Raw genomic sequence first — 25711 nt, 5'->3', positions numbered from 1 at the left:
AAGTGTGCCCTTTTCTCCACATTCACGCCAAAATCTCTGGTTTTGGGATTTTGTTATGTGGGTTACTCTGACTGGGGTTAGGTGATATCTCAAAGTAGTTTTGATTTGCATTTCTCTGACGATTAAGGATGAAGAGCTTTTTTTCATGTGTTTGTAGACCGTGCGTCTGTCTTCTTTAGAGAAGTTTTTCTTCAAGTCCCTTGCCCACCCTGAGATGGGATCACGTGTTCTTTTCTTCCTAATACGTTTGAATTCTCTGTGGATTCTGGTCATTAGACCTTTATCGGAGGTATAACCTGCAAATATTTTCTCCCATTCTGAGGGCTGTCTGTTTGCTTTACTTACTATGTTCTTGGCTGTGCAGAAGCTTTTTACTTTGATCAGGTCCCAATAGTGTATTTTTGATACTGCTTCAATTGCCTGGGGAGTCCTCCTCATAAAATATTCACCCAGGCTGATTCCTTCAAGAGTTTTCCCTGCATTTTCTTCAAGTATTTTTATGGTTTCATGTCTTAAGTATAAATCTTTTATCCAGTGAGAATCTATCTTAGTTAATGGTGAAAGGTGTGGGTCCAGTTTCAATCTTCTACAGGTTGCCAGCCAGTTCACCCAGCATCATTTGTTAAATAGGGAATCTTTTCCCCACTGAATGTTTTTAATTGGCTTGTTATAGATCAAATAATGGTAAGTAGCTGGATTCATCTATTGGTTCTCTATTCTGTTCCAGATATCTACTTCTCTGTTTTTTGTGCCAATACCATGCTGTTTTGATCACTATCAATTTATAGTACAGTCTCAGGTCTGGTAGCGTGATTCCTCCTACTGTGTTTTTATTGCTGAGTAATGTTTTGGCTATTCCAGGTTTTCTCTGATCCATATAAAACAAAGTATTATTTTTTCAAGATCTTTAAAATATGACAATGGAGCTTTAATAGGAATTGCATTAAAATTATATATTGCTTTGGGTAGTATAGACATTTTAACAATGTTGATTCTTCCCAGCCATGAGCATGGTATGTTTTTCCATTTGTTAACATCTTCAGCTATTTCTTTTCTTAAAGTTTCATAGTTCTCTTTATAGAGATTTTTCACGTCCTTTGTTAGATATACTCCCAAATATTTCATCTTCTTTGGCACTACTGTGAAAGGAATAGAGTACTTGACTGTTTGTTTGGCTTGGTTATTGTTGGTATATATAAAGGCTACAGATTTATGGGTGTTGATTTTGTAGCCTGAGACATTGCTGTATTCTTTGATCACTTCTAAAAGTTTTGTAGTAGAGTCCCTAGTGTTTTCCAGATATACGATCATATCATCTGTGAAGAGTGAAAGTTTGATCTCTTCTGACCCTATGTGGATACCCTTGATGGCCTTTTCTTCCCTAATTACAATGGCTAAAACTTCCATTACAATGTTAAAGAGCAATGGAGACAATGGGCAACCTTGTCTGGTTCCTGATCTAAGTGGAAATGATTTCAATTTAACTCCATTCAATACGATATTGGCTGTGGGTTTGCTATAGATGGCCTCTATTAGTTTAAGAAATGTCCCTTCTATACCAGTTTTCTCAAGAGTTCTGATCATGAAGGGATGCGGGATATTATCAAAAGCTTTTTCTGCATCAATTGAAAGAATCATATGGTCCTTATTTTTTAGTTTGTTTATGTGCTGAATTACATTTATAGATTTACGTATATTGAACCAGCCTTGAGACCCTGGGATAAATCCTACTTGGTCGTGGTGTATAATTTTTTTGATGTGTTGTTGGATTCTGTTTGTTAGGATCTTATTGAGTATTTTTGCATCAATATTCATTAGTGATATTGGTCTATAATTTTCTTTTCTTGTTGGGTCTTTCCCTGGTTTGGGGATCAAGGTGATGTTTGCTTCGTAGAATGTGTTGGGTAATATTCCTTCTTTTTCTATATTTTGGAAGATGTTTAGTAATATAGGTACGAGTTCTTCTTTAAAGGTTTGGTAGAATTCTGACGTAAAGCCATCTGGTCCTGGGCTTTTCTTTTCCGGGAGATTTTATATAATTGATGCTATTTCAGAACTTGATATAGGCCTGTTCAACATTTCCACTTCCTTCTGGCTAAGTCTTGGTAGGTGGTGTACTTCCAGGTATTGGTTGATTTCTTTCAGATTTTCATATTTCTGAGAGTAGAGTTTCATGTAGTATTCGTTAAGGATTTTTTGAATTTCTGAGGGGTCTGTTGTTATTTCATCTTTACCATTTCTGATTGATGAAATTAGAGATTTTACTCCTTTTTTCCTGGTTAGGTTGGCCAAAGGTTTATCTATTTTACTGATCTTTTAAAAAAAAACCAACTTTTGGATTTATTGATCTGTTATATAATTCTTTTGTTTTCAATTTCATTTAATTCTGTTCTGATTTTGGTTATTTCTTTTCTTCTGCTGGGTATGGGGTTGGAGTGTTCTTCCTTCTCTAGTTGCTGGAGATGTCCCATTAAGTTATTAACTTCCTCTCTTTCCGTTTTCTTGAGGAAGGCTTGCAGTGCTATAAATTTCCCTCTTAGGACTGCCTTTGCAGTATCCCTGAGGTTCTGGTAATTCGTGTCTTGATTGTTGTTTTATTCCAAAAATTTGGTGATTTCCATCTTAATCTCATCTATAACCCATCTGTCCTTCAGCATAAGGTTGTTTAGCATCCATGTTTTTGTATGGGTATGCAGGTTCCTGTTGTTATTGAGTTCAACTTTTATTCCATGATGGTCTGAGAAGATGCAAGGAATAATTTCTATTTTTTTAAATTTGCTGAGGTTAGATATGTGGCCTAGGATGTGGTTGATTTTGGAGTATGTTCCGTGGGCTGATGAGAAGAATGTGTATTCAGTTTTGTTAGGATGAAATGTTCTGTAGATGTCTGTTAAGCCCAGATGTTGAATGGTTAATTTTAAATCTAAAATTTCTTTGCTTAGCTTCTTTTTGGAAGATCTATCCAGCACTGCTACAGGGGTGTTAAAATCTCCAACTACTATGGAACTGGAGGAAATCGAGTTGCTCATGTCTGTTAGAGTTTCTCTTATAAATTGAGGTGCGTTCTGGTTGGGTGCATAAATATTAATAATTGAAATCTCATCATATTGAGTATTACCTTTAACAAGTATGAAGTGTGTATCCTTATCCTTCCTTATTTCGGTTGGTTTAAAGCCTATTGCGTCTGCAAATAGGATTGCAACACCTGCTTTTCTCTGGTTTCTATTTGCCTGGAGTATAGATGACCATCCCTTCACCTTGAGCCTATATTTGTCTTTAAATGTAAGATGTGATTCTTGTATGCAGCAGATATCTGGCTTGAGTTTTTGTATCCAGTCAGCTAACCTGTGCCTCTTTAGAGGACAATTTAAACCATTCACATTAATTGAGAATATTGATAAGCCTTTCAAGAGTCCGGTGGACATTTTTAATCCTTTTGCGACTGTGGAAGTTAGAATTTGATCAACATTTTCTGGGTGAGTTTACTTTTGTGGTGAAGGATTACGCTGGTGTTTGTGGAGGATAGGTCTGAGAATATCCTGTAGAGCTGGTTTAGTTATCGCAAATTTCTTCAACATGTGAATGTCATTGAAGTATTTAGTTTCTCTGTCATAAATGAAACTCAGTTTAGCTGGGTACAGGATCATGGGTTGAAAGTTATTTTGTTTTAGGAGATTAAAAGTCGATGACCATCCTCTTCTAGCTTGAAAGGTTTCAGCAGAGAGATCTGCAGTTATTCTAATATTCTTGCCCTTGTAGGTGATGGTTTTCTTTCGTCTGGCTGCTTTCAGAATTTTCTCCATCATATTAGCTTTGGTGAAATTGATTATGATGTGTCTGGGGGATGTCTTATTTGGGTGGAGTCATGCTGGAGTTCTGAAACTGTCTGCTATCTGAATTTCGGAATCTCTTGGGATGTCTGGAAAGTTCTCCTTCATGATCTCATGGAGAAGAGACTCTGTGCCTTGTGAAGCCACTTCATCACTTTCGGGGATCCCTATAAGACAAATATTGGTTTTCTTGAAATTATCCAAGAGCTCTCTGAGAGAATGGTCTGTTTTTGCTCTCCATTTCTCTTCTTCTTTGAGGGTTTGGGAGTGTTTGAAAGCTTTGTCTTCAATGTCAGAAATCCTTTCTTCTGCTTGCTCCATTCTGTTACTGAGGGATTCTACTGTGTTTCTCAGATCTTTGAGGGCTGCAACTTCTTGTCTCAATGTGTCGAAATCTTTGGTCATTTGGTCTTTGAATCCGTTGAATTCTTGAGATAACTTTTGGAATTCTAATTCGATCTTATTTGCTATCCAGATTCTGAATTCGATCTGACATCTCAGCTATTAGTTTGTGCATGGGATCTTGTGCTGTGTCTGCCCCATTGATCCTCAGGGGAGTTGATCTACTCTGATTATACATATTGCTAGAGTTTTTCTGTTGATTTCGCCCCATGATTGTTTTTCACCGTTGCCTCTGGCCGTCCTCAGAGTTGTGGAGATTAGACCCCAGCGGGATCACTCTATTGTTTCTGGATCTTTGTAGGTACTGACCGTGTGTAGTTCCTCTGGGACTGCCCCAGCCAGGGAGTTCTGGATGTGGAAGCAGCTCCAGCGTGTGACACACTCGCATCCAGCAACAGGGTGGGAGGTCTGTGCACAGTTCTGGGAGTTCCTGGTGCCCAGTGACTTTGGCACAGAGAGCCCAAGGCTCCAGCAGTCTCTGGCCAGGAGAAAGGCTTTGTGCAGCGGCAGGCAGGCTCCAGAGGGCATTGGCTGCCAGAGTCCCTGGCCAGACGAGCAGGCTGGTGTGGAGGCAGGGAGGGTACAGGAGGGAGGACACAGGGTTGCACGGCTCCCGCTGTTCCTGGTCAGGGCATGCAGAGGTCCAGCGGGTGTGTGTTGTGGGTTGGGGTGCAGCTCTTATGCAGGTCTGGGTGGTGCCAAGCCCAGGAGTTTGAGGTTGCTATGAGCTGTGAAGCCATGGCACTCTACCCAGGGCAACAGCCGAGGCTCCAGTGTGCCAAAACGGGTCTCACTCTGCCCCTGAGGGTTAAGGCTGTAAGGCAGCTCAGTCACTAGTTTACTAGCTCCAGCCCGATCCTTGCTCTGCGACCCTGAGGGCGGAACTTGCTGGGGCGGTTCTCACACAATGGCTCCCTGTGGCCCACAGCCGAACACTATTAGCTCCATCCAGCTCAGCAGCTCAGTCTGGGGCCCCAGACAATGCCCAAAGTTCTCCGCACTCCTGCTCAAGCTCTCCTCAAGGCAGTTCAACTGAGTGCCGAGTCCAAAAACACCGAAACAGTTCACAGGTAAGGCCTTTCTGGTTTGCAGTCTCACTGCTGCTTGTATTTACAGCTGCCAGCGGGATTAGGTCAATCAAAGACACGTAACCACTTGCCAGTTTCCCACTGTTTTTGTCCTCCTCTTGGGGTCCAGAAGTCCCTTGCTGACTCCCTGTATCCTCAAAGGGATGATTATAGGCAGATCCCACCAGCCAGAGATGCCTGGAGTCTTATCTCCCCAGACTCACTGTGCCCAGTTGCAGGGAAGCTGTTACTCAGCCTTCATTTTGCTCCACCTCCTTTTTTTTTTTGAGAAAGAGTCTCACTATGTCGCCCTGGTAGAGTGCTGTGGTGTTACAGCTCACAGCAGCCTCAAACTCTTGGTCTTAAGTGATTCTCTTGCCTCAGTCCTCAGCCTATAGCTGGGACTACAGGCACCCACCACAATGCCTGGCTACTTTTTGGTTGCAGATGTTATTGTTGTTTAGCTGGTCTGGGCTGTATTCGAATCTGCCAGCCTTGGTGTATGTGGCTGGCTCTGTAACAACTGTGCTGTGGGTGCTGAGCCATATTATGAGCATTGTAATTACAGTAACGAGGAGGGGACTTTAAATGGTAAGGAGGCAGGGAGGTAGGAAGGTGGCTCTGATCTAGTAAGAGATGTGGCAATAGAGTGGGTGCAGAGAAGAGTGGACAGACTGGACATGGGACCTGCAGGATAGACAACACGGAAGATGAGGTGAGGGAGGCATCACTGATGACTTCCAGGTTTCTAGAGGGTGGTTAAGAACTCTGTTTTGGTGGAACTATAGGCTCTCCACCAAAACACAAAAGACCAGAGGTGGTGGGTGGGGTGGATAGGGTTTGAGGTAACCTCCTAGGCAAGATTTCTAGCAGCAAGCTGGATAATTGGTGGGAAGGGAAGACCTGGACTGGAAATATTGGGAGTCAGTAATGTGTAGGGAATAATAGAATTGATAGGAGCAGATTTTTGCCCAGAAAGAACATGTCAGAGGAGAAGAGGGCTGAGCACAGAGCCTTAAACACCAATGCTCAGGGCGAGCAGAAGAAAGGGAGCCACCCTTCTACAGACAAAAACACTCCTGCTCAGAGTTCTGAGAAATAACAAATTATGATTCCTGAATAACAAACTATGTGTTTTTTTTTTGTTGTTGGTTTGTTTTGTTTTTTTTTCTTGGAAGAAAACTAGGTTTATGAAGTGGTAGTGGTGGTGCTGGGTGCTAGAATATGGCAAACAAGAGTGAGCAGCCTGGGAGGACCTTGGGTTACTCCAGCCCACTGAGACAGGTGGGAGACTCAAAATTGGAAGGCCACTTAAGGACCTTCTCTCAATGTTGTCTCTTAGTTGATAATAGAAAAACATGTGGGGTGTCTGCTTGCTATAATTAATTTAAAAAAAAATTATGTCCCCTGACACAGTTTGGGTGAATGAAATTATGAGTCTGCAATGTTTTTCATATCATGCTATGTGGAGCCTTTTTTAGGAGCCAGAGCAGCCAGGGATGGTTTAGTAAGAGGTCTTTTATTTTATTCTTATTTTTTTATTTTTTGAGACAGGGTCTCACTCTGTAGCCCAGGCTAGAGTGCAGTGGCATCATCATAGCTCACTGCAGTCTTAAACTCCTGGGCTCAGGTGATCCACCTGCCCCAGCCTCTGACTAGCTGGAACTATAGGCTCTTGCCATCACGCTCAGCTAATCTTTACAATTTTTTTGAAGATATGGAGCATCACTATGTTGCTTAGGCTGGTTTGGAACTCCTGGCCTCAAGTGATCCTTCCACCTTGGCTTCCCAAAGTGCTAGGGTTACAGGAATGTGGCAATGTACCTGGGCAGAAAGAGATCTTTCAGCTGGCACAAAGGATCCTATCCTCAAAGACAAGGAAAAAGTCAAGGAATCTGGTGCTTCCAGACTTGGGATATGCCAGAGTTTAAAGTAGCCTCTACTTTAAACTTGATAGTATGTGAATCCATGAAAAGCCATACAAATCACCGTATCCTCATGTCTTCATTTACATTGAGTCTATATCACTGACATCTATCACTGATATGTTGTAAGATATCAGGAGATTGCCCAAATAAATAGCAGTCACTGTGGGCTTTTTTTGGGCAACTTGCAGGTAATTTTTTGACCAATTAACAAGGAATAGTAAAACTATTCCTAGCTCCAAAGAGCTATTTTTGGTCACAGGTTGTTAACTTTTTCTTTGGAGGTATTAATCCTTTTCTTCGTGTCCCATCAAGCCTGTAGGTCCCTGCTTCTGTCCTAGGAGCCCATCCAAGATTTTGCCAGGTACAAAGGTGGGGTCTTCTCATTCTTTTCTCAAAACTTGTGTTTATGAAAGCAGGTCAAACATTAAATCTTGCCTGTTGGAAGGGAAAGTCTTCCATGTTGGGAATGCTTAGCCTTACTGGTTAGCTGCTTAGTAAAGAGAGTTGATGAGGGAAAAAAAATAATAAAAAGAGCGCTGATGAAGAAGGACATGGGACTTGAGTGACACACTGAATTTCAGTACTTTGCAACTCTTAGTTGTCCCTGTTGTTTGTTGTGCACTGTAAGAATTGGTGAAATCCTCATAGAATCTCTCCCTGGGCCTAAGATATCCTTCTCTCTCTCTCTTTCTTTTTCTTTTTTGAGACAGAGTCTCAAGTTGTCGCCCTGGATAGAGTGCTGTGGCGTCACAGCTCACAGAAACCTCCAACTCTTGGGCTTAAGCGATTCTCCTGCCAGAGCCTCCCAAGTAGCTGGGACTGCAGATGCCCACCACAACACCTGGCTATTTTTTGGTTGTAGTTGTCAACTGTTGTCTAGCAGGCCCTGGCCAGATTCGAACCCGCCAGCTCCGGTGTATGTGGCTGGCACCCTAGCTGCTGAGCTACAGGCGCCAAGCCAAGATATCCTTTTCTCATACTGACCTAAAGGCAAACTGATTCCTATAGGCTGTTGCAAAACCTGATTGTTTTCTCCCATTTACTGACTTTAACAAAACAGAATCACATGTAGTTATGGCTTAACAAAGGGCAGGACCCCCAAACTAATACACAGCACAAAGGAGACAAGAAATGCCACTAAAAAAGGTACTTTCACATATCAAAGAAAAGTGGACACCTGGCTGAGCCTGGCTCGCACTGAACTGCCAGGGGACTCTGAGGCTGGGCTTTACCTCAAGGGTTTTCAGGGCCAGGCAAGCTGCCTTCTGGAGCTGGAGGTTTGTCTTGGTTAGCGCTTCGCAGTAATAGAGCAAGGCCTGGAAGAGAAGGGGGGACTCTGTGAAGGCATTTTGATTTGTTTGTAGTTTAAGACGTATATTGTCATTTTTACTCCCTGAGATAAACTTTAGCATATAAATAGACATTTTTCTACCACTTTCAGAGAGAAAAAAAGCCATTAAAATTCATGTTGATTAAAAGAGCTGGTTATTCAATAAATTGATTCCTTATATTCTATGAGGTCATAGACCCTGGGGAAAATGAAATTGGAAGGTACCAAGTTATGATTGTGGCTTCCAAGATGCTAAGTGAGTCAGATAGAGGAGACGGCTTTTGGAATGCTGCAGTAGTTTCACAAAAATGATGTTTGCACTGGACTGGAAATGAGGTTAGATTTTAATTGGGAGTTGCATGAGAAAAATGCACACAGGCTGAAATAAGGCAGGCAGGAGGTGTACATTCCAGTGAAGAGGCGGTGATTTCGCTTTGAGATTTGCCAAATTTGATACATGGCAAATGGATGCTCTGAATAAAAATCTCTATATAAAAGTAAATTTTCTTATTTTTATCAAACTGTTTTCTTTCTAAATAGTTCATGAAACCTGTAGTACTTCATATTAACTCAGATGAATAAGAATCGCTATAAGAATAAGTCATATGAGAATCAGGGGTGGAAAAAGAGGATTAACTTTTCATTTTATTGGGTAATACTGTGCTTTTTTTTTTTTTTTGCTATTTGTCTGAATTGCTTTTATTTTTAAAAGCAGAACTCAAGTCTGATTACTATACCCTAATGCCTATTTGTTGAATCAGTAAACCGTGTTACTCTCTCATTTATACAATGGTATTTCTTGGATTTATCCCTTTTCCATGGCCATGCATCTCATCAAGGTCTTCGTTCCCTGCCTGGACCATCACAGCATTTCTGCTCCTGGCACCCAGTGATGAGGGATGCCCTTCCTCTAGTGTACCTTCCATCAATCCTGAACTTACCACCTCCCCCTCTCCTAGCATAGTAGAGTGCTTCCCTTTTCTTTGCCTAACATCAAACACCTCACTTTGGGCTTTTCAAGATCCTAACCCAGTTGGCTCCCTGCTGTTTCCCCAGCTATCCTCTTTTCCTGCCCTACTCACTGATATACCTAGTGGCTGTTCTCTCCACAGACAACTTCACATCCTCTACTCTCCTCTTAGACAGGCCTCACTTCTGATTGGCTTCAACATTTCCAAGAGCCAGTCCCCACTTCACTAACCAATGTGTGACCAGCTCTTTCTTCTCTATGATTTCCTATGAGTTATATTTTCCTTGTTATTGATTGATTGAGATGGGGTCTTGCTATTCTGTCCACACTGAATTGGAACTCTTGAGCTTAAGTGATCGATCCTCTTGCCTCAGACTCCTGATTAATTGGAACTACAACTGTGTGCCACCATGCCTGGCTCTTGCTTTTTAAATTAACTGTCATTATTTCTATGTGCTCATGTATCTGAATTTGCAAGTATATGTATTTCTAACATGTATCTCAACTTCCTAACCTGTGATTTTTTGGCATGTTCCTTGGCATCCTAAGCCTTACTCTGCTAATCTTCAATTGGGTGTAATAATAAGACCCACTTAAAGAGCTTCGTGAATCTTAAATGTGGGGACACACACAAAGGACTGAAAACAGGATCTGGCACAAAGTAAGCCCTCAATAAATATAGATGCAATGTTATTTTTATTCTTACATATATCTGTGTATCCATGTATTTGTTTATAGGAGAATAATATCACAGGACCCCATTTATATTGAAGCTTCTTAAGGATGAAGACCTTGGTTTTAACTTGTTTAGCATCTAGAACGATAATATATGCTTAATGAGTACCCATCTGAAACAGCCTGAAAGTGTGGTCAACCTAATGATTAGACTGGTAGTTCTGCTGTAGTTGCTGAGGGCGGGGGGTGGGCGGGGGGGGAGTTGGGATTAAACACATCCTGCCTTCTCAGTAGAATAACTCTATTATTTTAAAAAATGGAGATATGGGGCGGCGCCTGTGGCTCAGTGAGTGGGGCGCCGGCCCCATGTGCCGAGGGTGGCGGGTTCAAACCCAGCCCCGGCCAAACTGCAACCAAAAAATAGCCGGGCGTTGTGGCGGGCGCCTGTAGTCCCAGCTGCTCGGGAGGCTGAGGCAGGAGAATCGCGTAAGCCCAAGAGTTAAGAGGTTGCTGTGAGCCGTGTGACGCCACGGCACTCTACCCGAGGGCGGTACAGTGAGACTCTGTCTCTACAAAAAAAAAAAATGGAGATATGATTCATATATCATATTTACTCTTTAAAGTGTACAACTCAGTAGTTTTTAGTATATTCACAGATCACCACTGCTCTCTAATTTCAGAACATTTTCATCACCCCCAAAAGAAATCCTGTACCTGTTAGCAGTCATTTCCATGCCTTCCTTACCCCAGCCCTTGGTAACCACTAATCTACTCTCCATGTCCATGGATTTCCGATTCTGGACATTTCGCATAAATGTAATCATACAATTGTGGCCTTTCGTGTCTTGCTCTTTTACTTAGCACAATATTTTCAAGGTTCAACCAGGCGGTAGCATATAACCGTACTTCATTGCTTTTTATAGCCAAATAACTTTCCATTATATGGCTAGACCACATTTTATTCATTCATCAGTGGACCTTTGGATTTTTTCCTACTTTTTGGCTATTATGAATACTACCACTATGAACTTTTGTGTACAAGATTTTGTGTGGATATATGGTTCAATACTCTTAAAAGAAGTAAAGATAAACCAGAAAAATAGCAGTATTAGCAACTAGGTACTAGGCCTAAATAGGCTTTGACTTTTGAGGACTTCTCTCTGGCCTTTTGACTTCTACCACCTACTTCCTGGGAGTGAGCAGCATAAAGGGGGGGAACAACACTCAAACCACAACAGGGCATCTACACAGAGGCTGACCTCCCCTCCAAGAGGAACAAGGTGACTGTCCCTGAGATGCCACCTCCTATCAACCCCCTACACAGGTCCCATTAACAGTGGTGTAGGGTGCCCAGGTCTATCTTTAGTGTCTCATCCCTGATGAAGCATTGTTATAGTACAGCCATGCCTGAGAGGTAGGACGATTTAAGTGGTTATCAGCCATTCAAATCTTGGCATCTGTGGTTTTGGTAAAGGTTAAACGTTTGGTTTGGTAGTTAAACCTTAAAGGCCCTCGGGAAGGAAAAGAGAGAAATGGGCACAGGAAAATAGAGAGGAGTCTTGTGCTAATATTGAGCTACTTCATAATTTTAGCAAGAGCTGGCCCTAGACACCAATTGATAACAGCTATGTAGAAGGCCGAGTTATAATTCATTTATGATTATCATGATGGAAAGGTTATTTCTGTCTGTCACATTTCAGGAACACCAATACTGTAAGCACGTGTGTAAATATATCCACCCACCCATATATACATCCATCAATCCATCCACCCACCTATCCATCCGTCCATCCATGAAAATATGATTTCATTTGTCCAACGAACAAATGTCCAGCCACTTGTTACATACAAGGCTAACATGCTAGGTGATAGAGCAAGTCTATGTTAACTTCAGAGATAATAATACCTGATCCTATTAATTTTAGGGTCACCGAACATGTTGCTCACTTTAGTTTGAGTGGTTGCCGAAGAAATGGTGGTTGCAGTGATACTCCTCAGATTGGTAACAGTTCCAAGAAGACACAATGGGAAGCAAGAAGCTCCCCGTCACAATGTAGAGGCTGCCAGCATCTCCTCTGGCCAGTGATGGGCAATTAAGGAAACACTAACATCCTAATGCAATAGTATATTTGGAGAAGAGTGAGTATTTCCTCCTTGACATCCTAATCATTAGGTTGACTACACTTTCAAACTGTTTCATATAGGTACTCACTAAACATAGATTATCATTCTAGGTGGAGGAAAAAAGCATAAAATATGAATCAAGATACAAAACTTTTACCTTTTTTTTTTTCAAGAGAGGGTCATGTTCTGTCACTGGGCCAGAGTGCAGTGGTGTGATTATAGTTCACTCTCACCTTTAACATGTAGGCTCAAGTGATCCTCCTGCCCCAGCCTCCTGAGTAGCAAGGACCACAGGTGTATGCCACCTTATTATTATTATTTTTTTAGAGATAGTTTGGCTGGTATCTATCTGTTGCCCAGGCTGGTCTTGAATGTTTGGCCTCAAGTGATCCCAAAGTACTGAGATGTCAGGTGAGAACCACTGTGTTCAGCCCAATAGCTATGATTCTTAAAGCCAGGTTCTAGGTTTACAGTAACACCCACTCTCAACAAGGTATCCTCATATTGCTTTAGCCCCTCACATCTACTTTTAAGAATTTAATATGTTAACTTTTGCTATTCTATATAATAAAAAATGGGAAAACTTCAGGCATTGGGGATTAAATGCTTTTAGGTGGTAATCCAGATTCGATCACTTAATTAGTATATCATCCTAGCTGAGTTTAAATAAATCCTTCCTCATCTATAAAACAGAGGGTAAAAATATTCACATGTTTAGAGATACGGTCACTAAGCAACTTAGCACAGTGCCTAGTGTTTAGTAGGTACACGGTAATTGGCAGTTGTTATTTTTTTCTGATGAGAATGGACAGTCTTCAAGGGCAGGGACTCTATTCCCTTTATTTCTACAGTGTCCATGAAAATGTCCATATAGTACCAGGGACAGAGAGGTCACTTAATAAAGGCCTATTCATGAAAAATGAATCTGAGAGAATAAATGCATGGTGAATTGGAATAAAAAGAGGGCATTTAGCCTGTAGCATGTGCCCTAAAAATAAAATTTGCATACAGAAAAGCCAAAGGAAGGCTGTGTCATAGTTGTTGTTTCTAAAAGCACGCTAGCACATCACGACTCAAGAGTATCCCAGTCCTGCTCAAGAAAACTGCACAGATGTGTGTATACACACTGCTATCAGCAGTGTTCATGATTCTTTTGTTTCCCTTCCCTCTTTTCAGTAGGGGTGAGAGTGGTTGGCACATAGAACAGCCTTTTGAAGTAATTCCATTGAGAGACCAGAATTCTGCAGGAATGAACAATACAGAGTTTACCCTCTTGGATTATCTTCTCATGAGAACACAAACATCTGACTGTTAGACCCTAGCTTACGTAATGCCTTAGACAAGTGAAAAAAACTCTTCTCAGAGTTCAACTTGTGACCCTTTCAAGGACAAGAAGAGACTACATTTAATTTTCTTGAGCTGATCTGAATTTTGAAGAGTTATGTTTTAGAGTGATTGTAAAGATTTCCTAGAGAATCAAGTCTGCTATTTGTATGAGACCCCATGTGCTTACATTACAGGTTCTTGTTACATCTGGATGGCTATTGAATTAAAGCTGAGGAACAAGTAAATTCCCTGGTACTATGAGTGATTTTTTTATTTTTTTGAGACTGAGTCTCACTTTGTTGCCCCAGGTTAAAGTGCCATGGCATCAACCTAGCTCACAGCAACCTCAAACTCTTGGGATCAACCGATCCTCCTGCCTCAGCCTTCCTAGTAGCTGGGACTAAAGATGACTGCCACAACACCTGACTAATTTTCCTATTTTTTCTTTTAGAAGAAATGGAGTCTCATTCTTACTCAGGCTAGTCTTGAACACCTGAGCTCAAGCGATCCTCCAGCCTTGGTCTTCCGAAGTATTAGGATTACAGGTGTGAGCCACCACACCTGGCTAAGTGATGTTTTTGAAATTAGAACTATTCCAACCTAATAGTTTAATAACTTGACCCAAAATTACTCATAAAATATGCCTGTGTGCATATTCATCATGATATTTTTCAGAGTTGGAAACTACACAAATGCCCACCAATATAAGAAAATAAATTCTGGGCGGTGCCTGTGGCTCACTGGGTAGGGCGCTGGCCCCATATACCGGAGGTAGCGGGTTCAAACCTGGCCCTGGCCAAAAACTGCAACAACAACAAAAAAGAAAAGAAATGCTGGAATGTCCATATGCTAACATGCTATTAATACATAAATATAATAAATCAGGCCAATATGTTCTGACATGGAAAGAAAATAACCATGACATATCACATTTAAAGAATCACTTATGAAACAGAACAGTGTGATCTCATTCAAAAAAATTATATGTTAGCATATAATACATATGCTATATATGTATTATATATATAATTATATATATATATAATATATATACACAAAAAATATCTCAAATAGGCACTAAGTTTTTAAGTTTTTTCCTGGGGGCTTGGGTTGTGGGGCACTTGTCTTTATATATTTCTTTAGTTTTTTTTTTTTTTTTTTTTTGCAGTTTTTGGCCGGAGCTGGGTTTGAACCCACCACCTCCCCACCTCTGGTATATGGGTCCAGTGCCCTACTCCTTGAGCCACAGGCGCCGCCCCTAGTTTTTTTTTTTTAAGAGACTTGGTCACCCGGGCTGGAGTGCAGGGGCATGATCATTGTAACCTCAAATTCCTGAGTTCAAGTGATCCTCCCAACTCAGCCTCCTGAATAGCTGGGCTACATGCCACCATACCTGACTACCAACTGTAGCTACATGCCACCATACCTGACTAATTGTTTTATTTTTTGTAGAGACAGAGTCTTGCTATGTTGCCCAGGCTAATTTCTTTAATTTCAATTATTTTACAGAGTATGTATTATTAATAAGCAGAAGAAAATAAATTTTTTAAAAGAATGGATGCTAAAATAGTAGTAGCAAGTGCCAGAAGATTACACAAGCTTCTCACTTGACAGCCATGATTCAGTGTCCTACCTTTTCCCTGAAATGCTCATTTTTGGAGGCTGCTGCCAAGTAAAGTGTCACAGCCTCACTAACTTCATTGTCATCTCTGGTTAATAGCAGAGCCAAAGTCCTGAGTACTTCCTGCTGGGCGGGGAGGTTGCTAGGAGCAAGGTCACTCATGGTCTGTAGGAGTTTTTCATCTCTTAATGATTGCAGAGTCTGAACCATGGAAACTAGAGGGTAAGAAGGAAACAGAATTTGTGTTTCAACATACCAAGTGACATGCTTGTTAAAAATGTAAGTAGGACTCAAGTATACGTATACGAAAGTGTATATATAACAACAGGCCCAAGTATTTATGAAAAAGTAGTATATGATAAAGGTGGTATTTCAAATTGGTAAAAAAAGGACAGATTATTCAAAGAACTGTATTGAAGTAAGGGGCAAATCATATGGGGAAAAAGTGAAGGCAGAGCTCCATCTCATAATGGCTGCAAACATAACTAATATATGAATTAGCTGAATGTGAAAATATACAGTGAAGAAAATATAAGTAAAAATTTTTTATAATCTTCCAGCTCCTGTTTTAGTCAAACCTGTTGGGTAAAACTCTGATCCTGAGTGAACCCAAGTCTGCACTGAGGCAACTGAGTCCCGATGGAGAAACCCACTTAGCTGCTTGGAATATAGCGACAGTCTTATCAAAATGAGGTTTTGAGTCCAATTTGGACAAATCAACCATGTTCTATGAATAAGGAATATGCTCTAATCCCTAAATAGATATATAGCATGGGCATCTATTCGTCACAAAAACACTAGGATGAGGATGTGTTTGATCAGTACAGATGGGAAAATAAAAGCTAAAATTCATGTTCCATCAGTAGAGCAATATCTGTTTGCTTGAATTTTCTATTTTCCTTGCTGTGGCTATTCTACCAATCTCACTGCATTATAAATACCCTAGTTTAAAAAAATGGCCTAGTAAAAACTTAGAGATAGTGATAATACTACGTATTATAACATCCCAAAGAAATCATAGTAAACAACCTATATTGTTTAACAATATAATTACAAATACATTAGTATACAGGGACATTAATTTAATAACTTATAAAACCAAGTAAAAACACTTGCAAAGACTATTTAATAACACAGAATACAATTTCAAATAAAAAATGGGAGACCATATTCCACAAGGAATAATTACAGTTTTGAAACTGAAAATCTCATTCTCTTACTTTTAAAATTGACATATTTTTTAGTTGAAGTTCAACTAAAGTGTATATGTAACAACAGGTTTTTAGTTGAAGTTCAACTAAAAAATATGCTCAATTTTAAAAGTAAGAGAATGAGAGATTTGAATTTTTTTCTTCATGTTTCTCTTATTTCTACATTTTCTATAATAAAGTTCTCTTCTTTCTATATGAAGTAAAAGACCCTTAAAATGGTAAGGTTTTTTCATTGTCATTCTCCATTCCTATCAGTAGATAAGTAGGCTTTCTGGGGACCATGTTAGAAGAGGCTTGGAGATGTAAACTGCCTCTGATGTACACTGAATAATATAGGCATTTTCTCAGAAATTGATTTAGACGCTGATAAATTTAGTATCAAGAAATAAAGAATATAATAATACAAGACCCGTGGTCCTAACCCAGGGTCTCCCTGCCGACCCTTCCTCTTCCTGGTCCTCTGTGTGAGCGCTGCCATTCCAGAGAGTTATGCACAGACTCTCCCACGCAGCATGTCGGTTCAGTGCTGGCTGTGGGATGATTTTCTGCCTCTACCATGATGCCAACCAACATGCTGACTGTGTCGTTGCTGGGTTTAATGTTCTGGAATGAAGGACTAAGCCTGGGTCTTTGCCAGGCACATTGCTCTGTGCCAAGCTCTTTACCTACACACCTCATTTCTCCTGGCCCTTTCAACCTGCACTGTCAAGGCTCTGTGGATTTATAGAGCACAAACCCGGAAACCAAAAATCTGCCACTCCCTGGCTGGCTCCACTCCCAAAGAGGTTTTCATCTGATTTAGGCACTTATTTTATTTCTAATATCAAAAGGCCTGCATGAAATGGCAAGAAAGGGTTTCATCACTGCACCCTGCCTTGGTGCCCATTCTTTTTTTTCCCTGGACATGCTGCCCTGCATTTAATTTTCCTCCATTTCCTTCCCAATGTATCTCCCACCTGCCTTCTTTTAAGCCCCATTTCTTCCTATTATTAATAAAAGCCCACCAAAATAGGCAGTCTCAAATAGTATTGCCTGTAGGTTTGATCCTACACATGGCAAATACGTTAAAGAAAGAAAGAAATTGCAGTGCAGTCTTAAATCATTTACTAGCTTCCTGTTAATGGTACACCTCTGCGGGATGACTGGGGTACTCTTAGTAAATCCTGGTTCATTAACAAGAGGCTTACAAATACATTGGTGTGGATTTTCAGTTTCAAAACTGTAATTATTCCTTGCGGAATACGATCTCCCATTTTTTATTTGAAATTGTATTCTGTGTTATTAAATAGTCTTTGCAAGTGTTTTTACTCGATTTTATAAGTTATTAAATTAATATCCCTGTATACTAATGTATTTGTAATTGTAAGCCTGTATTTGTTACACTGGTTAAAGATCAAGAAGTCATTTAAAGGCCAGATCTCAGCTCAGCTGTGAACTTGAAAAAATAAAAAGGCTACTATTATTAAAAACCATGATTTAAAAAGACCAGAGATAATTCAGAAATGAGCCACCACTGCGGTGTGACAAAAGAGCATGACCTACCTTGCCTGGCCAGCTGGCTCAGGTAACTCTCTAGGTCACTCACACCGTGACTGGTAAAATAACTGTAATACTGAAAAATGGTGACGACTTCTGAAGATAGGCTGGAGGAAAGCAGAGGCTCGGCCCGGTCCAGGATCTGGGACACCAGGGTTCTAAACACTGTTAGAAAGGAAGGATAAAAAGCAGCTTAAGAAACGTGACCTTGTTTTTGTTTGTTTGTTTGTTTTTATTGTTGGGGATTCATTGAGGGCATAAGAAACCAGGTTACACTGATTGTATTTGTTAGGTAAAGTCCCTCTTACAATTGTGTCGTGCCCCCAAAAGGTGTGTCACACACCGAGACCCCACCCCGCCTCCCTCCTTCAAGAAACATGACCTTTTATTCATTCAATAGTTCATTTACTTATCTTTTATTGTGGTATAAGAAAGTGAAGTACATAAAGTGAGCTAATGTTCAGTGTACAGCTAGACGGTCTTTGCACAAGTACACACCTGTGTAACTGCCATTTAGATCAGACATTGACGGTGGCCAGCACCCTGCAAGGTTTCCTTGGGCCCTTGCTGATGTATAGCTACCCACCCATCCCCACACCACAGGTAGCTGACACTCTGACTTCTAGTGACATAAATTAGTTTTGCCAGTTCTTGAACTTCACATATATGGAATTATACAGTACGTATTTTTTGTGTCTGGTTCCTTTTACTCAACAACATATCTGTGAGATTCATCCAAATTGTTGCTTGTAGCAACAATGTGTTCTTTTTAAAAATTGATTGTGTAATACTTTAAAATATGAATATATTACAATTTATCCGTTGTTTTGTACTGGGCATCTGGACTGTTTCCGATTTTTGGTTCTTGTGAATGAAGCTGCTGTGAATCTTCTGGTATGCGTCCGTTCTTGGGAACACAGCACTTACTTTTCTTCATATGTTGAGGAGTGGCATTGCTGGAGCATAGGCCAAGTGTGTATGGAGCTTTTGTAGATTTTGGTTTTCCAAAGTGATTGTACCATTTGACACTAAAATCGGTGACTTTTTTTTTTAAGTATACATACAGAAATAGCAATACACAGAAATGTAGTGGCTGCTGATATTCTGAATTAAAACATGCTCAATATCTTTCTTTCTTTTTTTATTTTTAGAGATAGAGTGTCATTTTATCACCCTTGGTAGAGTGCCGTGATGTCACAGCTCACAGCAACCTCCAACTCTTAGGCTTAAGCGATTCTCTCGCCTCAGACTCCCAAGTAGCTGGGACTACAGGCGCCCGCCACAACACCTGGCTATTTTTGCTGTTGTTGCAGTTTGGCCAGGGCCGGGTTTGAACCTGCCACCCTCGGTATATGGGGCCAGCACCCTACTCACTGAGCCACAGGCACCTCCCTCAACATCTGTCTTTCCTTGAATCTAACTGAGTTGATGATGTTTTCTCTGGAGAAGACACCATTTTTTCAGGGCTGGCCTTTTGTGTGCCTCCCCCCCCCCCCATTCTCTGGCTGTAGGAGAAAGGGGAAAGGACCCCACTATAAACATTCTTATACCAAACGACAGAAACTCTCTTTACTATTGTCTTGTACCTGGGTCTGCAAGTCCTGGGTATTCTTTGTTGACAGTTCTGGCGAAGCTGGTCTCCAGCTGCTTAATGACCCTGTCTGCTGAGCTGTGGTAGACACCAGCTGGGCTGCAGCACTTGGTCCAGAACGACAGCAAAGACAACTTTTTGTGAAACTCTGGTATGGCTGGAAAAGAAGAGCAACCCCCATCCCGGGACACAGGTGTTAAAGGAAGCAGATGGACACATGGAGCAGGATGTGGGCCAGGGAGTATGATTTGGGGCTTTTGTGGTTTTTCCCCCCACAACACTTGTGGTTTTCTGTTGGAACTACAAGATTCCTCTGTGGTTGGCAGATGGTCTAAAGGATAAAGAAGTTATGATGAGGAACTCATCCTGCCTGAAGAGCAATGAAAATGGAGGAAAACCTTGGGAGCATTCAGTCATCTCATCTCCTGTAGCTTTATAGGAAAACTTGTATAGGATCAGAGACTTGAACTTCAGCAGGTCTTCACACTGCCGAGGTGGCTCTCAGACTGAAGTGACTGGACAGTGTGGTCCCAGGTAGTGCGGGATCAACATTTCACTTGTGGTAGTGAGGAGGGGTGTGGGAGAGGAGGGGACACAAGTCACTTGCAACCTGAGTGTCCTGTGCTTTGACAGGCCTCACAGAGACACGCCAAGGTCACTTGTTTCTACTAAGTATGGATGCAGGAGGCAGAAATGTACAGGGAGAAAATAAAGGGACTTTAAGGCTTACTTAGAGGTTACCTGGAAGACCTTATTTCCACTGAATGTCTGATGCAAAAAAAGACAAATTCTTGTCTTTACAAAAGTGCCCTGTAGTGTCAGAACATACAAATTCAAAAGTGTTTTCTTTTTTTTTTTTTTATTGAGACAGTCTTATTCTGTCACCCTCAGTAGAGTGCTGTGGCATCACAGCTCACAGCAACCTCAAACTCATGGGCTTAAGCAATTCCCTTGCCTCAGCCTCCCAAGTAGCTGGGACTACAGATGCCTGCCACAACGCCCAGCTATTTTTTTTGTTATAGTTGTCATTGTTGTTTAGCAGGCCCAGTTGGGATTCGAACCCGCCAGCCCCAGTGTATGTGGCCAGCGCTCTAGCCGTTGAGCTACAGGCACTAAGCCCCACATCAAATTTTCTATTTAAAACTCTCAGAACCAGGGACTCTGCTGGAGGCCTTGGAATCTATACATTTCTACCTCTTCCTAGCAAGGTTTGGAAACATCCTCCATTTGACCATCACTATAGGAACTGTCATAACCAGCTGATACTTTTTGTTTCTGTGTCTGACTTTGGGAGGTAGAGGCCCTATAAACAAAACTATTAAGAAAGCAGCTGTAGGGGCGGCGCCTGTGGCTCAAGGAGTAGGGCGCCGGTCCCATATGACGGAGGTGGTGGGTTCAAACCCAGCCCCGGCAAAAAAAAAAAAAAAAAAAGAAAAGAAAAGAAAGCAGCTGTAGTGGTGCATGCTTCTAGTCCCAACCATGCAGGAGGATTACATGAGCCTAGGAGTTCAACAAGACTGGCCTGGGCAATATAGCAAGATCCCTGACTCTAATGTACCTGTGTGTATGTGTGTATATAGAGAGTGGATATAAAGTTTGTGTGCAATTTAAATCAGCTGACCATTTAAATTGCACACGAACTTTATATCCACCCTGTATATATATACACACAGAGGGTGACAAAAAATGTGTATGTATTTTAAGAAAGAAAAAAGGCATTACATTAGGAATACTCGAGTCACCTTTGACTTCTGCAATTATAAGAGGTGCTCAGCGTGACTTGTATTCATCTTTTGTTATCTGTATATACTGAGTATTACAATTTTAATGCAGTTTTTTCCTTTCTTAACATGTGTATACATTTTTGGCATCCTCTGTTGTGTGTGCACATGTGTGTGTATACTATATGTGTGTATGTGTATACTATATGTGTGTGTGTGTATATATATATATATACACACAAAAAAAAATAGCTATTTGTCTTCTGTTTTGATTCAGAAGGCTGAACTGTGGTGTTAACAAGCACAACTAGTATAGAGGCCTTACTCTAATCTAGTGGTTCTCAACCTTCCTAATGCTGTGACCCTTTAATACAGTTCCTCATGTTGTGATGACCCCCAACCATAAAATTATTTTTGTTGTTACTTCATAACTGTAATTTTGCTACTGTTATGAATCGTAATGTAAATATCTGATATACAGGATGGTCTTAGGTGACCCCTGTGGAAAGGTCATTTGACCCCCAAAGGGGTCATGACCCACAGGTTGAGAACCGCTGCTCTAGTCCCTGGCCTAAGAATGCTTTTCTGTTTTTCTTGGGAGTTCAAGACCAGCCTGAGCTAGAGCAAGACAGTGAACAGTCCCAGGCAACAGACTGGGCTAGCGGTGTCATCCTTTACCTGTATGTTGGTGTAACTGGCAGATACTTACCTTCCACGACAGAACTGATACTCCCTATGTTCTCATCACTGACAGCTGCAAGTTTCTCCATCACTTGGATCTGCCTAGAAAGTTTCTCTAAGAGATTTCTCGCCACAAATGGGGTTTTGCTTGAGAAAACAATTTGCTGATAAAACAAACAAAACCACTGTTTCAATTATGTTGTTGTCAACAGAGATTTCCCGACCCAGCCTTCCCGCCTGTGGTGATGACGCTAAACAAACTCCTACAATGTTTTTGTTCCAGCCTGACAATGTTCCTCATTCCATGGCACTTACAACATCTAATGAAATCAGACATGTTTTAGTTTGTAATTTTTTCATGCCTGCATAAATTCTGGAATTTTCTCAGTAGTAGAGCGGCAACATTGCTGTGCAGCTGTCTTCCCTTATATGTACTGTAAATCTCATCCCCCTCTTTGAAACCTGAAGGGCAGATTTAGGCTGTGTCTTGATGTGTAAACAGAAAAATACTTATTTAATACTTATTTTATTTTAGTTTTTTTTTTTTTTGAGACAGAGTCTTACTTTGTCCCCCTGGATAGAGTGCTGTTATAGCTTACAGCAACCTCAAACTCTTGGGCTCAAGTGAGCCTCTTGCCTTACCCTCTTGAGCAGCTGGGATTATAGGTGCCCGCCACAGCACCTGGCTATTTTAAGAGACAGGGTCTTGCCCTTGATAAGGCTGGTCTCGAACTCCGCCTTGGCCTCCCAGAGTGCTAGGATTATAGGCATAGATTGCTTGAGTTCAGGAGTTGAAGACCAGCCTGAGCTAGAGTGAGGCCTTGCCTCTACTTAAAAAACTAGCCAGGTGTGCCTGTAGTCCCAGCTACTCAGGAGGCTGAGGCAAGATGATTGCTTGAGCCCAGGAGTTTGAGGTTGCTGTGAGGTATGATGCCATAGCACTCAACCCAGGGCAACAGAGTAAGACTCTGTCTTTAAAAAAAAACACCAAAAACAAAGAAGAACAAAATTTCTTAAATTACTCTCATCTACTACTAAATTAGTCAAAAGTGAGGAGCTAGCCACCTTCTACCTACTACCTTTTAAGGTCTGGAGAGCTAGATTCTAAGTTGAAAATCCCAGAGTTTTTGAGTTATCTCAAACCAAAGCAAAACTGTTTTCTTATTCCTAAATTCTCACTTCCCTGGCAAACCCAAAAGACGAAAGCATACTTTCTTATACGTAAACAACCTGGGTTCTCAAACACAAATGTCATCTCTGATCCTACCTGAACAAGCTGGGTACAGTACTGCAGGTGCCTGACAATGGTGATGTCCAGGCTCTCATTTCCTGTGGTCAGTGGGAGGGGGCTTCCTGCCACACTGGTCCCAACTCCCGTGTCTTCAGTCAGCGCTTCACTAAGGTGCCCCCTGGCTTCTGGGTGAACTGACCTGTAACTGTTGAAGCAGGAAGGTGGGCAAAACATTAGCTATTTCTGTGTACAAACCGCAAGTCAACTCAACGTGGATCGTGGCAGGCCCTCATAGCTCCTGCTGGAAGTGGTCTTTCACTGCCTACCTTGAAAAATAGAGATACCTTTCCAAAATGACTTAATTCAGCCTGGTTGCCAATTTACCTCGTTTTAAAAGACCATGCAAAGAAACTGCTTCCAGAATTCTCTGTTTGCTTCTCACACACAATGAGCCATTTCTGAAGTAGTTCACCAAGAACTCTGTGAATGTGCCCTCATTCTGCTTTTGTTGCACTTTCCTGCTCTGTTGACAGAGTGATCTGCCAAATTTTCTGGGATTAAACTATCCTATTTGTGGTTTCCCAAGGGCAAAACCATTAAGAAATAATCTGTCAAGGCGTTTTCCTGGCCTCAGATCAATGGCTACTTGAAGAAAAGAAAAAAGGAAAGCTGCCAAGAAAAGAGACTGTTCTATCTGGACAAAAGTTAAAAGGAGTGTATGAATATTTATTTAGAGGCATGAGAGGTTCTGCCTCTCATGTTTTATTTAAATCCCACTGTTGAAGTGTATAAGTTATATCATAAGGGGCATTTACATTCAAAAAAGCTGTTGCATATATTTTCTAATATTATTCTTAAATCTGTGTGCTAGGGAGGGAGAGAACTGTAGTCTCATTTCACACGACTGGCAGGCATGTTAACGAGCAGTCCTGGTGCACACGGCTAGAGGGGATAGGGCAGCTTTTGGCTTCTAGCCTCACATTCCCAGCGTCTACAATTTAAAAATATTCACCAGAGTTTAGAGGCTTTGAATGCTTTATTCTGATTCCCATTTTCCTTCAAAGGGAAAACACTCAGCTTGTGTGCTGGCAGTCAACACAGTATTTTCCTAGGATTTTTTTAAAAGACAGACACATACTGGGCGGCGCCTGTGGCTCAGTCGGTAGGGCGCCAGCCCCATATACCGAGGGTGGCAGGTTCAGACCTGGCCCGGCCAAACTGCAACCAAAAAATAGCCGGGCGTTGTGGCGGGCGCCTGTAGTCCCAGCTACTCGGGAGGCTGAGGCAAGAGAATCGCTTAAGCCCAGGAGTTGGAGGTTGCTGTGAGCTGTGTGAGGCCACGGCACTCTACCGAGGGCCATAAAGTGAAACTCTGTCTCTACAAAAAAAAAAAAAAAAAAAAAAGACAGACACATACACTTTTCCCTAATACTTCTGATGTCACATAATAGGATTGATTGAATTAGAGCTATGTACTATCAATGTTCTGTAAAATGTATAAAAGCTGTGGTATTTTTGTTGTGTACATGTTTCTTGCCTCAAGAAGAGAAAGAGTTTTGGGCGGCACCTATGGGTCAAAGGAGTAGGGCACCAGCCTCATATGGTGGAGGTGGTGGGTTCAAACCCAGCCCCGGCCAAAAACTGAAAAAAAAAAAAAAAAAAAGAAAGAAAGAATTTAAATGGATGCCTGACCCTGACCTTTCTATATCATGTAACAGCTTAAGTTAACAAGTATACAGAACAGTTTTTGGCCAAGAATCATTTCTCAAACTCAATCCAGCTAGAAAAATCTCAGCTTAGAATGTGGAAGTATAACGTAAGCATTACATTCATTTAATACATTTTCTTTGTTATCAGTTTGTTTAAGGAGTAAATTCTAGTTTTCATTTTTTTTCCTGGTTCTATTTTAGAAGAGGAAACCCTCTAGGAATAATGAAAACTAAGAACAATAATGTCTCTCACAGAGAATTTGTGAGGATGCATCGTGGTGACTGCTGTAATGTGAAAACCTGTTTATGTCACATTGTGCCAGCGGTAAAGATAGGTGCGTGCTATGCTTTCCTTTGGGAAAGTGTGTCTATATTCCTGTGAACCAATTGATGGAGGTGAGTATATTTCATTGTGCTTATTTTGCTTTATCTGTAATCACAAAATGGCCTCCAGGTTTTAGTTCTAGAAATGTGATTTGACTACCCAGGGATGCCTGATGGAGATGGTGACAATATTTCACCTTCACTGCCCTCTACCAAGGAGGTCACATGCTTCACCTAGAGGGTGTAGAGGCAGTGGCAGTCATCATCATCGCTTCTTACATTCTAGAAATTACGCACCATGGGACTCACGCCTGGCTTTGACATGTGCATTGATGAGCTTAATCTCACGCAAAGACTCACTAGGCTGAAGCTGACTGAGGAACAGGTGAAGGGATGAGGAAAGCAAAACTCCACAAAACAAAGACCAAGGAGAA

General features: G+C 41.2%; 1 protein-coding gene across 4 annotated transcripts in view; it reads right to left on the bottom strand.

The window, feature by feature from the left end:
- RIPOR2 (RHO family interacting cell polarization regulator 2) overlaps positions 1–25711 on the bottom strand; it is a 269719-nt gene that overhangs the window by 11184 nt on the left and 232824 nt on the right. For all 4 annotated transcript variants that reach the window (XM_053602052.1, XM_053602053.1, XM_053602054.1 and 1 more), the window contains exons 15-20: positions 23281–23449; positions 22042–22177; positions 19607–19768; positions 18027–18185; positions 15286–15488; positions 8460–8543 (exon numbers count right to left, since the gene is read on the bottom strand). In XM_053602052.1, coding sequence (XP_053458027.1) covers positions 8460–8543; positions 15286–15488; positions 18027–18185; positions 19607–19768; positions 22042–22177; positions 23281–23449 — 913 coding nt within the window. The remainder of the gene's footprint in view (positions 1–8459; positions 8544–15285; positions 15489–18026; positions 18186–19606; positions 19769–22041; positions 22178–23280; positions 23450–25711) is intronic.

The sequence above is a fragment of the Nycticebus coucang genome, chromosome 9 (assembly GCF_027406575.1).
Source record: "Nycticebus coucang isolate mNycCou1 chromosome 9, mNycCou1.pri, whole genome shotgun sequence".
Taxonomy (NCBI): domain Eukaryota; kingdom Metazoa; phylum Chordata; class Mammalia; order Primates; family Lorisidae; genus Nycticebus; species Nycticebus coucang.
This window is presented reverse-complemented; position numbering and strand designations above follow the sequence as displayed.